This window comes from Lepisosteus oculatus, chromosome 22, assembly GCF_040954835.1.
Source record: "Lepisosteus oculatus isolate fLepOcu1 chromosome 22, fLepOcu1.hap2, whole genome shotgun sequence".
Classification (NCBI taxonomy): domain Eukaryota; kingdom Metazoa; phylum Chordata; class Actinopteri; order Semionotiformes; family Lepisosteidae; genus Lepisosteus; species Lepisosteus oculatus.
Genome location: NC_090717.1, coordinates 9,768,596 through 9,780,803, shown reverse-complemented (window position 1 = coordinate 9,780,803; position 12,208 = coordinate 9,768,596). Strand labels below are relative to the sequence as shown.

General features: G+C 40.0%; 2 protein-coding genes across 4 annotated transcripts in view; both read left to right on the top strand.

The window, feature by feature from the left end:
• Window positions 1–251: 251 nt before the first annotated feature.
• LOC102696995 (small nuclear ribonucleoprotein Sm D3) lies at window positions 252–2,946 on the top strand. The gene is made up of 4 exons (XM_006640260.3): window positions 252–397; window positions 1,325–1,464; window positions 1,646–1,838; window positions 2,340–2,946. The coding sequence occupies exons 2-4, from the start codon at window positions 1,339–1,341 to the stop codon at window positions 2,402–2,404; spliced, it is 384 nt and encodes a 127-aa protein (XP_006640323.1). The 5' UTR covers window positions 252–397; window positions 1,325–1,338; the 3' UTR covers window positions 2,405–2,946.
• A 764-nt stretch (window positions 2,947–3,710) lies between these two features.
• LOC102693525 (calcium/calmodulin-dependent protein kinase kinase 2) overlaps window positions 3,711–12,208 on the top strand; it is a 32,919-nt gene continuing 24,421 nt past the window's right edge. For 2 of the 3 annotated variants that reach the window (XM_015366404.2, XM_015366405.2), the window contains exon 1: window positions 3,712–4,219. The gene's annotated coding sequence lies outside the window, so the exon portion shown is untranslated. Of the gene's footprint in view, window positions 4,220–12,208 lie in introns of all 3 variants that reach the window. The other variant, XM_006640415.3, reaches the window with a different exon arrangement.

Genomic DNA, 12,208 nt, shown 5'->3' with positions numbered 1-12,208 from the left:
ATGAAATAATAAGAACTTATACATTGATGAGAGTTACTGTATATCTTTACAAATGTTTTTCGTAGCACAGTAAAAAAAAGTTGGAGCAACAGAACATGTTTCCTCCTTGTGTGGTATTTAGTAAAAAGAAAGCCCGTTATACTTATTTTCATTCTTGAGAAATTTTAGAAGACGTTATGTTGGTTAAACTACAAATCCCAACATTCATCATAACGACGGAAAAACCCAAATCGAACCGGAAGCACTTTGTGACTTCCTTTAACGCGTTGCATTGTGGGGTATTGGAAACGAACAAAATCGTACTCCGAGGCGGTCAGGTTTTAAACACGCTGCCGTTCACGATTAAAACCGGGAAACGGTTAAATAAGAGAAGGAATTCAATATTTGCTGTGAACAGGTAAGAATTTTATGTTTCATTACAAGTTGTAAGATATTACCTTTCTTTTAACGAAGGGAATCAAGATTATGAGTTCGTTGAAGGTAGGAAATGAACTTGATTTGAATGGCGTGGAAATACTTTACGTTAGAAAACAAATATACCTTCTCCTGAAGTATTTTCTCCCAGATGCAAAACAAAAACTTTTTTTTGCTAATGAGATGGGTTTTTTTTTTCCCATAGCTAAAGCTACCCAAGTCTCTTTGGGCTTTGCCATAACACAAAGGCCGTGTCGAAGTAGAGACCGTTTGTTCTCATTTACTGCTTTGAAGAATATGTTTCGAAAGTGCAGAATATCTGCTTCGAAGATTGTTTTAGTGAATGTTGCTTAACGCACTGGTCTATTATCTATAAAAAGAGTTGCCTAATTTTTTTTTTAATCTTGTGAAGTGCACATTATCACATCTATTTTGTAAAATGTATGCTAACAAACTGTCAAAAAAGTTAAAAGTACTAGTGAATTTTGCTCTGGGGTCCATCTTGATCACTGATAGTATATACCAGGTTAAATCAGATTGCTCTTTAGACTCGAACTAAACATGCGTACCTATGAGTAAATGCATCCAGTATCCAGGTTTTGATTCCTTTGTGAACAGCTAATGGCCTGCTTGGTCCATACAAACCCTTTACAATTGTCTAAATTCAAAATCTAATACTCGTTACTGAATGCATTTTAATCTTGTTACCTAATAACAGGCATTTACAAAAACGTGTGATGTGTAACCTTAACTTGTGTACAAACTGAGCTGCAGGACAGAATCTAATTTATCGGGCATGGGGTAGAGATGCTGGCTTTTTCCAAGGTATCCAGAAGCATGGTTTTTGTGTGTTCTAGCCTAATATTGCTCACCTGGAATTATTTGCCTCCCTGTCATGGTGTTTGTTTAGAGGTCCCAGTTAAAATGTCCATCGGAGTGCCTATCAAAGTTCTGCATGAGGCCGAGGGTCACATCGTCACCTGTGAAACCAACACGGGCGAAGTGTACAGAGGAAAGCTTATAGAAGCAGAGGACAATATGAACTGCCAGGTAAGCCTGATAAGTGGTTGAGATGAGAAATGCCAGGGGTCACAAAACCAAGCAAACCTTTTAGGCCAGTGACCCCATATAATTTCACACATTATGTGCTTTTGATGGATTCTTTGAATTAATCTCATGCAGAGTTGTGCACATGCAAGTGAATTTAAAGCTGCTTTTTTTTGTCTTCCAGATGTCTAATATCACTGTGACATACAGAGATGGACGTGTGGCGCAGTTGGAACAGGTCTATATCCGGGGCAGCAAGATAAGATTTCTAATCCTGCCGGACATGTTGAAAAACGCCCCCATGTTGAAGAGTATGAAGAACAAAAACCAGGGCTCTGGAGCTGGAAGAGGGAAGGCTGCCATTCTCAAAGCTCAAGGTATGTTGTTCACCAGACTCCAATTCAGAGGACAGTTCTCCAGGTGGTGTGTTTCTGTAGAGGACTTCAGCGTGATCAGCAGAACCCTACAGAAATATCAAAGTTATTGGTTTTTATTAAATTTATTCCTTAGCGTCCATCGTACTGATGACTGTCTTGAAATAAAGTAACGCCAGCTAGAAAGTGCTCTTCGATCACCACCTGCTGACGTGTGCATCGTTACTTGGTTCTACACCTACGTAATGACCTGGGTTAAAACTCCTTAGGTTTAGGTGCATGGGTTAAGGCCTTCATTAGAAGTAAGACATTCGTATCAGGTCACGTGGCTGCTAATAAGTTACTGATCTGAGGGGCCTGTCATTTCTTGAACGATGGAACTTATTCCAGAGCAGCAGTATTGTTGGTAATCTGTTGATCGGCATTGCCAGTTAGTGCAGCTTGTTTGCAATTATAGGGTGATTAACACGTACTGTATATTGTGTCCACTTTTTTCTTTTTAAGTGGCTGCGAGAGGAAGAGGCCGCGGGGGAATGGGAAGAGGAAATATTTTCCAGAAGAGACGATAACCCTCAATGTGCACTTCATGGCCTTTTCTTACTGTACAGTTTTTTTAAAAGGTTGGGTGATCATTCACGATGTTGTCTGTTAAAAGGCAAATCATTTTTGATTTTTTTTTTCTGGCAAGTTTTTTAGGTGCTCAATAAAAATAGGTATAATGTCCAGTGTTTGTGCAGCTCCTTTACTTTCACATTTTAACAAATCAATATTCAGTCAGTACTGTCTTTAACATTTGATTTACTGCAGTCGAATCTACATGAAAGGGGCAGCTGTTTATGTAATTCAACATATTGATCCTCATAACAGCCTTTAGGTTTGGTCTAAAGATGATTTTCAACTTCTGTCACTTTTGTACTGACTTATAATGAAGTTTGTATTGTAAGAAATGTCGGGTTTCCATTCAGTCTTGTTTCAAAAACATAATTCACCTTATGAGCTTCTCCAGAATTGATGCATTGATAAAATAATGTCTAGTGGACAACATAGTCTGGTTTTGTTTTAATAGTAATTCATATCTTTGGCCGTTAAATAAAAAACTTATGTTGAACATGAGTGCAGCTGTGCCTTTTTTTTTACTCTTCAGGTTTCATACTTTGTTCCCAGTGATCTGCTGGTGTTTCAGTTTTGTGTAATCTAAATCTGGCAGCTTACACATCTTCCACTCTAGTGTCTCTGAAGCTCCCTCTTAATTCAGCTGAAGCCATTTCTGACTCCCCCACCTGATCTGCTCTGTAGAGGAGCTGTTGGTGCACATCTACCACTTCTCTCAGGTGGGTGCTGCTCTTTGGCAGTGGGTGAAGTGCACATTCAAATATGCAGAGTGTGTTGAGGTGAAATGTTATAGAAATCCAATACATTAGAATATAGAGACTGATATAGTTTTACCGACGAGGCCAGTGCCATTCATGCAACATGCCTGATTCAAATAGTTTCAAAGTACTTTGTGGAGAAATCAGAAGTAGGGTGGTCTCATCTTGGGATAAATGTCCTGGGTTTTATGTGAAGTGTTTGAACAGTGAATAACACTGTCACGGCTGGACTGCTATATATATATATGTAACTTTTTTAGAAAAAAATATGGCAGGGTTTTGTTTGCATGTACAGTTAAGAAAATACACAAACATCGGCACCCAGCAAAGAATCGACATTAAAAATGAACGTCGAGAAACATTGATTAGGACCTTTCTGCCCACGAGAGGGCGTCAGAGAGCCACAATTTCAGTGTACGTGGGTGTTATGCGTCGCTAATGCATATTTCTGTAACTTTGAGAGGTAATGGGTTGCGAGTTAGTCAGATATGAGCGTTTAAGTATGATGCAGCGTTCTCACGATTCAGACATTTTTAAACAGGGATACAGCTTTCTCCTTCACCTCCATTGCTAGCAGCCTATTTGCTTAAATTCACCATTTCTCGCCGGACACAGAAAACGTTAATTGAATATTTAATTTCACCAAAAGCATATATCGTTAACCGTTCGCTTGCCCGCTGCTAAAACCGTATTATCAACAGTATATCGCGGCATGGTATTCCGAAATCGAAGTACTAGTAATCGGTCAAAACTGATCAGACTCATTGTGGGGGAAAATCCCCATCTGAGACCAGTTCTGTAGGTTTACAGCTTGATCCCGCAAAACACTCCTCAGTTGAAGGAGGAGGATTTGATCTGTTTTATGTCGGGATTGGACTATCCCACTTCCAGTCCACCTATCAGCGCCCAGTCGTCCGCTCTCCCTGCCAGACAGCCTTATTTGCAGGGAAATCGTGCGATGGTGTTGGGAAAGTAGCGGAATCTGCAACATTTTCTGACGGGGAACATGAAAAGGTAACGCGTCTCCCTGAGATATGCACGGCTGGGAATTTCGCCAGGAAACGCGTGCGGTTTGGTGTAATGCGTTTGCGAGCGCGGTCTTCCGCTGAATTTGGCTGTTTGTGATTTTAACATCTGTCTTGTTAACTACAGCCAACGGGGCATGCAAACTCTCCCTCTCTTATCCCTCGCAAGAATGTGCGATTGTGTTTGAAAGGCGGGCGTTCGTCTCTCAATTTACTTTTCACTTCGTACTTGCCGAGTGTCCAGCCTAGTTGGCATTATGATCACAGGCGGAGAGAAACATGGGTGCGCGTTATAAGTGAATATATATTTTCACAATTAGCTAGTATTAACCGTGATTCATTAGTTCAGAACGAGGGCTCTGGCCTTTAAGAACACTTCATAGTTGAGAATGCGTCCTCGCAGTAAGAGCAGATGATTGCGGTTCAAGAAAGCGGAATCGGCGATGTGAACCATTGACAAAAATTGCACTCCTATTGCAAACGTCTCGGGCCGCGATCTCGCACACTATTTATTCTGCTGGGTAAGAGGCCTCTGATTTTGAGGGGGGGGTGGGCAGTCGGTAGGTTTTGCATTATTAACAAGCCCGGCCCGTGTTGTAGGATGTGTCCGTACAGGTAACGCCGATTTTCGCATGAAAGCGAAGGGAGAAATGAAAAGATCTCGGCGATCTTCACCCCACACGGTTGTTTTGGTTGTACTTCACTGTACTACGGCCGCTATACCAACGTCCGCTGGGTCCTAAGACTACACGCGGCTCTCAGCATCTTGACTGAATCAGGTCAAGGGAAAGGGTTTCTTTTTTGGACTAGATCATCGTCTGTTTAGTGCATCGTGCCTGCCAGTAATTACAGTATGTGTGGTTAGTTGTTTCTAAGCATTTTGACTAGATAGCGCTGCCAAGTCGTATGGTCTTAAATATTATAGGTTTAAAGGAAATCAAATTTAAATAGTCTCGACATTTACTCACGTAAATGCATATCTATACAAATACTGCTTGTCCCGGATTTTTGTTTCAAGTTTGGTATTACTTTGTATCATAGCGCTGCAATGTGATTGATCGTTTACACTCCCCGAGGGTCACAGTCTTGCGGGGTTTCATACACCTCTTTAAAAAAAGATTATCCTCTTTAGATCTGAAAAAGAGAGATACACTGGCTCAGTTAAGGGAGTAGTTAGTTCAATTACTTAACAGCTCAGACAAAATCCAATTGCTTTTGAAAGTGGGATTTGAGAAACGCTATTGTAATGGTGTTTGCAAGGTGTTTAATCCAGGCTATGTAGCAATTACTGATGTGTCAACCCCAGTTTTGGGCCTGGTTGAAGAAATCAATAATAGCATGAACTCTCGTGATCTACGGGTGTAATGGTAATTGAATGTCCCATGGCTGAGTGACTGTCACAGTTGTTTTGAAGCAATATCTCAGCTAAATCTCTAGCATGCTGTGTGGGTTTCCCTATGGGTTCCTGTCACTGCAGTGTGTAAAGGGATGAACAGTTTTTACTTGTTTCCACCTCAGCCCCCCACTGTGCTGGAGCAAGACTTTATGAAACAGCCTGTTTTTGATGACAGATTGGAATTGTTACAAGTGCATTGACAGCATCTCTCTCTTGCAGTGAATTCAGCCGACTTGTCAGTGAACATACAGTCTGATACTGTATGTACGAGACATTCAGAGGCATTAGTGTAGAGTAAGACTTATGCGTCTGATAATGGTAATAATATGAGAAATGTTCTTCAATCACAATCTCATTTGATTAGCATTGTAAAAAAAATAAGAGTTGAAATTTTGTCATCTTGAAACTACCCCCCTATTACAAGCTGTATTGCTCCATTATGCTATGAGGCACTGTGAATTAAATATCCACCTTGCCTTCTCTAGGGAGTTGGCCATGAAGAAACTGAAAATTGTGCTGTGAAGTTCTGTGAGATTTCTTGAAGCATATTGCATGATCTTTTCTGCTAGAAGCATTTAAATAGCATTGCTAAAGAACTTGTACAAACCATACCAGAGAGTTTTTTACAATGCCTGTATCATGTGGGCTATGTGTTTACCTAAAATATGTATGCAAGGGTATAAATTAGTGGAAGACAGTGACTGGAAGATTGTGTTTGCTATTTGAACCCTTTAAATCAGTGAGTTCAAAAACTGGGATTTTTCAGCAATTGATTACCCCTGGTGATTTGACTTCTTATTCAATTAATTAGGTCAATGAAATAATTGAGATTGGAGGTGGTTTGGAAATTAGACATCTTTCATGGCTTTAGGACTAGAGCCTTCTAGTCTAAATATTTTAGAATTGTTCCCAGTGCCACCTAAGGATTAACTGGGATATTTCCTGTTCTTTCTGGAACAAGCTTGATACAGCAATCGTTTTTGTTTGTGAACAAGACATGTCTTCAGTCGCATTGTTTTAAATCGCAGCCCCACTGCTCAGATCCTTTAGGGTCACGAGCCAGCGGGATTTCTAGATCTCTTTAATTCATTGATAGCTTAAGACAGAAAGAAAATGGCTTAATAGTTTCTGTGTCGGTTCCTTACATGTAATCCAGTCACAACCTACCAGCTCAGGAGGTCCCTGTTACCCTAATAGCACCTCTAATAATAGATAATAATCCCCTGTCACCCAGTCATTTTAATTAGACCTGCAAACTGAATCTGGACACTGGGAGTCAGTCTGCTTCTGATGTACCATTCTTTAATACCAGCAGGAGCTATAGATGTGTCTTTACTAAGAGATTCCTTCTTAAGACAACTCTTGTGCTCTTGGGTGCCTTATCCATTCTAAGCATTTCAAAATCCCTTGCAGGCATTTCCAACTCAAATCCCTTGACTCTGGAATCCATCAATTTTCTATGTCTCTTAGTTAAGGATCTTAAATTGGTCAAATTAAGATTGAATTGGATCAATTTAATGCTTTTCCAAAGGTCTTCAGTGGTTTATATTTTAAAGGTATCTAGAAAACCTCCTGGTTCTCAGAATTGGGATGCCTTCCCTTCTTACATACCTTTATTTCTTACATTTATTTCTCTCCCGCTCTGGGGTTTAAAAGGCTAGGCCGTGTGAGGGTGTTTTGACAAGCTCCAACATCTGGAGCAAGATGGCTGACACCATATAAACATCTGTTTGTTTCTAGGGCACAGCAGTGATGCTTTAGTTAGGCACTGTTAAATCAGACATGGCTTGTGTTTAAGCATTTAACTCTTTAGTACACACACACACAAAACCATTGGATATTGTTGTTTTTCTCTCACTAATGCTGGTGAAGACCAATGCAAGATATGAATATAGAAAGCCAGAAGTGTAGCTTCAGTGAGTTCACATCGCTGTGGCTTGACAAGACTGGAACAAAGGTAAAAACCTCCACAAGGCAGAAGTATGATGGAGTCGCAGTTCACTTTGGAAGCTGAGCATTTCTGAGCTGTGGAAGGAAAATACAGACACCAGCGTGTACAAAGCAGATTGTCCATTACTGCAGGTCACACTCAGGAGATGGACCAGAGCATTCAAAGCACCCAGAGAAAATCCCATCTAAACTTTATTGATGTTGCTGTCTTTTTAATCATTTTATTTTATATTGTGCCTTTCATGTCAAGACATGCAAAAACACTTTACAATGGAGTAGTACATAGGCAGAAATAACACTTTAAGACAAAAAATACCCTTTCTGTATTACAAAATTTTTTTGAAGAAAGATGGGGAGGAGCATAAATTCTCTTGAAAGAGTCTCTTGAAAGACTGCAATGCAGTTTAGGCACATTTCTTTCTAAACCATTATCACCAGGAATGGAGGGTGAGCATCAGATTATTCCATTTTGTTTTTGAAACAATATTTAGGTTAGATGCAGTCTCTTCTTTGATCCATTTTGAGACAACCACATTTCCTTGCTCACTCATGAAAGCCGTAAAACCAGGACATTGTTGGTTTGCAGCATAGGAGCGAGATAATAATTGCATATATTAAAAATGGGATAGACTGTCTGTACCAAACTCTGCTGTTTGTTGTATAAAACAACTGTGATTTTGGCCCATTTTTCAGAAAATGTGACAGGTTCAATTCACCAAACCACTCCTTTAATGGATTTACTTCATCTGTGTAATTTTGTTTTCTGTGGATATCTTAAGATATTTGATTTGCATTAGTGGAAGCTGTTTGTGTCATTAACGATTTTGCTTGAATCGAATCCCACTGTGGTGCAATTTCTGGTGGAACTGGATTTGATTCCCCATGCTACTGTATGTAGAAATAGAAAGCATTCCCTGTTTTATGGATCTGAGTTCAAGATTCTTTATCTGCTCTGTTTGCTTTGTTCTTTTTAATAGGTGTTACTCAATCCTCTTCCCCCATCCAACATCCCACCCCCCTGTGAAAGCTAAGATTGGATATCCTGCTGTAATGAGCCCATAAACAGATCTAATTATAAGCGTCTCTTAACATTAAGGAGCTTCTTCAATAAGAAAACAATGCCAGCTGTTTGTAGTTGTATAATTCCTAGAATCAGAATTGCAGGGGCTATTTGTTCAGATGCAAATAATTTTTAGAAATCTGCACTTGGCACATATCTTGTTTCACATACCTGGGGAAATGTTTTGTACACAAATTAAGGACAGTTGCTTGGCCTTCTATGGCCTCAGTTTCAAATTGATACATTTATTAATTCAGGCAAATACTGCAGACCAGTGACTTGGCTTGTCATTCCTATTAGTAGTTGTGTCAGTGGGTGTAACTTATTTCAATTATGTCTGATGGTAATTGGCATGTAAACATTGGCTTCTTGTGGCCTGTGTCATGCTGTGTGACTAATTGTGAAGGCTGCTAGTGGGTTGTGTGTTAGTGTTGTCTGTGATTTCAAAAAGTGTTGATTTTCATTTCATCATATTAGCATAATGGAAGTTTTTTTTATTATTGTAATGCCTTAAAAATGTACTTTTATAGCCATCCTCATTAGAACTTTGAGAACCACCCTATATATACCACCCTATACCTTGTTGAAGTTTTGCAGAACAACTTTCAAAATGTTTACGTCCCATAAACTCCCAACTGATTCACCCAATTTTCAGGAAAAAAATATGAAGTTAAGAAGCTCCCTCTTCATTCCGTGTGTGAACCACACTTTCTTTGGCTTGCATCTTCAAACATTTTGCCCTCTTAGTGTGCCAAGTGTGTGAGTAAATGAGCTTTCTATTTATTGCCACATATACAATAAAAAATATTTTAATGAATATAGAAGCTGGGTTCCACATTCTTTCCAACTGTGTGAGAATCATATTGTTTGATGTGTGCACTATGTTTCAATAAGAAACCTGTTCTTGTGAAGAATCGCCCACATATTTCATTGCTTATTTAGAATTACTCCCTGACCTTATGTACAGAATTATTATGGTTACAGAAAATTCCAACATAGTTTTCTAAGTGCAAAGAGTTGCTGGGCTAACAGGATTAGTATTTGGTACTAATCCTTCTATGTTTACTGTCTAGTCAAACATCTTCATGTGAAAGTAAGACATCAACGTCTGTTCAGAAGCCTTAGGCCAATCAGGAATTGTAATGTTTGTAGGTTAATTGCATCAACTATTTTCTCCACTGATGTTTTTTAATTATTTTAATATCTTTGACAGTTGTTAGTAAGACTTAGTTTGGGTGAGAAGAAACCCATCTATGCATTGATCAAAGTCACATTAAACATTTTTTTGAAAGAGTCATTTATTGATTTGAAAGTTCCTGACTCATTATTGGACATTATACTTATGTTGGGGAGTACTGGTCAGCTCATATCACAGCCGCCCACCAAATGGAAGTGTTTGTCATCATATCTCTTATTAAATACCCTTTAAATACTCTTATTAGTCAATAATTGAATGGAAGAACTGGCCTGTATTCTGCCTCTTTAAGGCTCCTTCTTTAAGTGTGGTGCATTATTATTCACTTGTAGGAGTGATGCTTTCTTCAAAGTGATTTACATTGGTACCACTTTATATACAGCTGGACATTTTACTGGAGCGATCTGATTGCTCTTGTCAATGGGACAACAGCAGTGTCTCACTTGGGATTCGAACCCACTGCCTTCTCATTACTGTTTCACAGCCCTAACAGCTATAGGTCCCCTACTGCATATGTGTAAATGTGCCTGTTCATTGTGTTTAGATATTTCCCTGAGTCGCCATTTTTAAATAGAAAATAATCGCCTTTATCGGCTGCCAGACCAGCAGCTGTGTCTGAAGCTCATCTTTCCAGCTGGCTCCAGCACGTGCTCACACCATTGGGTTTTCTCTTCCATTGCAAATATAAAAGCTGGCATGAATGACAGCAGGTCTTTCAATCCCCAGGATCTGACTTTAATCCTTGTAACCCCAGTGATCTGCAGAGGCCATCTAGATGATTCTTAAAAAGTCCCCATGCACAGATTATACAGCAAGAGAAGACACTTCCTTCCAGAGACTGCTGTCTTTCTCCTTCTTTGTACTGGTTTGAATCTGCTTCCCAGTTCACATTTTTGCCTTGGAAGATCTAAATTTGAAGGAACGGTGTGAGACTATCCCTTTAGAAGATCCAGAAGACCTCAACCAAGGCTATAAGATCATGTTCTTAAATCCTTTCTGTGATTTTGTCAGCTGGACTTCACCTGCCTCTTTCTGTGTGACTTTCCATCTGACTTTCAGAGGTTTTCTCTTAGGAATAGAAGCGGCCTACTTTTTTTTCTTCAAAGGAATGCTAATTTTGTACGTTCGGTTTGTACTTTGATATATTAAATGGATTAAAACAGAAAAAAATGAGTCACTGAAATTAAAAAGTGAAGGCAATTGCCCTTGGAATACATAAGCAAAAAGTGTTTCTTTTGCTTTTTTGTTTTAGTTTTGAAGGTGGGAGTTGCCAGTTATTTTGAGCTATAAAGCCACCCTCTCTGGAATAGCCAGTAGCTTCAGGACTCTGCTCTAAAGCTGCGACCCTCACACCAGTTTGGGTGCGAATGAGACCATGTGGACGTGCCCCTACGACAGTCCCTGCTGCTGGGTCACTCATTCGCTGTTTGACACTCACAGGTGGCTCCCTCGGTGACATCACTGCCATCACTGAAGCCCCTCGACTAGCCCTGGATAAAACCTTGTGCCTGGGCACTCTTCTCATTTTAATGATGAGACTTGAGGAATCCCAGTTACATGACCCAGGCACAAACCAGCACGTCTTTGGATTTTTACATATTTGGAATCCCCACTTCTTCAGCTCATCATGAGGGCTTTTACCCTGGTCAGACATGGCAGTAATTGGTGTCATCCATGCTTTGTTCTGAAGCATGCATTGGCAGAACTGCCCCCCGTTTTTCCAGACTGGGACATCCACAGTGTCCCTCTCGCCCTGACGTGGAGAAAGCCTGTATCTGTCGCTGTCAGTGCTGCTGGGTCACAGGCACCATTCAGTTTATACAGGGCAGGTCTAGCTGACTGGTTTCCCAGCTGCCGTTCCTGCTGTGTCAATATAAACATAGAATTGACTCGAACTGGCAACTGTGAGATGAGTCAGCCCACTGAAGCAAGCGCTGTTACTGGTAGTCATGTGGGAGTCCCTGTTTAGTTCTGAATCTTTCCCATGACTTCTCTGTGGACCTGCAACTTTTTTTAAAAAAAGCACTACTGAAATACCACTGCAGTTGGATAAAAAGGCTACTGACTTTGACAGAAAAGCCAACATCAAAGAAACTGCAGTTCTCTCTCTATATATGACGCATCGGAAAGACCAGCATTTCCATTTCTGCAGGACAACAGAATAGAACTGACAGGCAGCTGCTGGTTTCCAGGTTTGTACATTAATTGTATCAAACCCACAGGAAATCCGAGTAAAGCTATGTAGTATAAAACTTCTTCTGTAAATAAAACAAAGAAATTTAGTTGATAGACCTACTGTGCAAGTTAGACCTATCCTAACAATAATCGTAACTCCAATGATCCAATCCAATAAACCTATCCTAACTAAGTACAGTCC

Excerpts from the sequence above, each read along its gene's own strand:
- LOC102696995 (XM_006640260.3), top strand. The coding sequence starts at position 1,339 with ATGTCCATCGGAGTGCCTATCAAAGTTCTGCATGAGGCCGAGGGTCAC. Across the intron at positions 1,465-1,645 it reads AGGACAATATGAACTGCCAG|ATGTCTAATATCACTGTGAC; the intron begins GTAAGCCTGATA and ends TTTGTCTTCCAG. Across the intron at positions 1,839-2,339 it reads TGCCATTCTCAAAGCTCAAG|TGGCTGCGAGAGGAAGAGGC; the intron begins GTATGTTGTTCA and ends TTTCTTTTTAAG.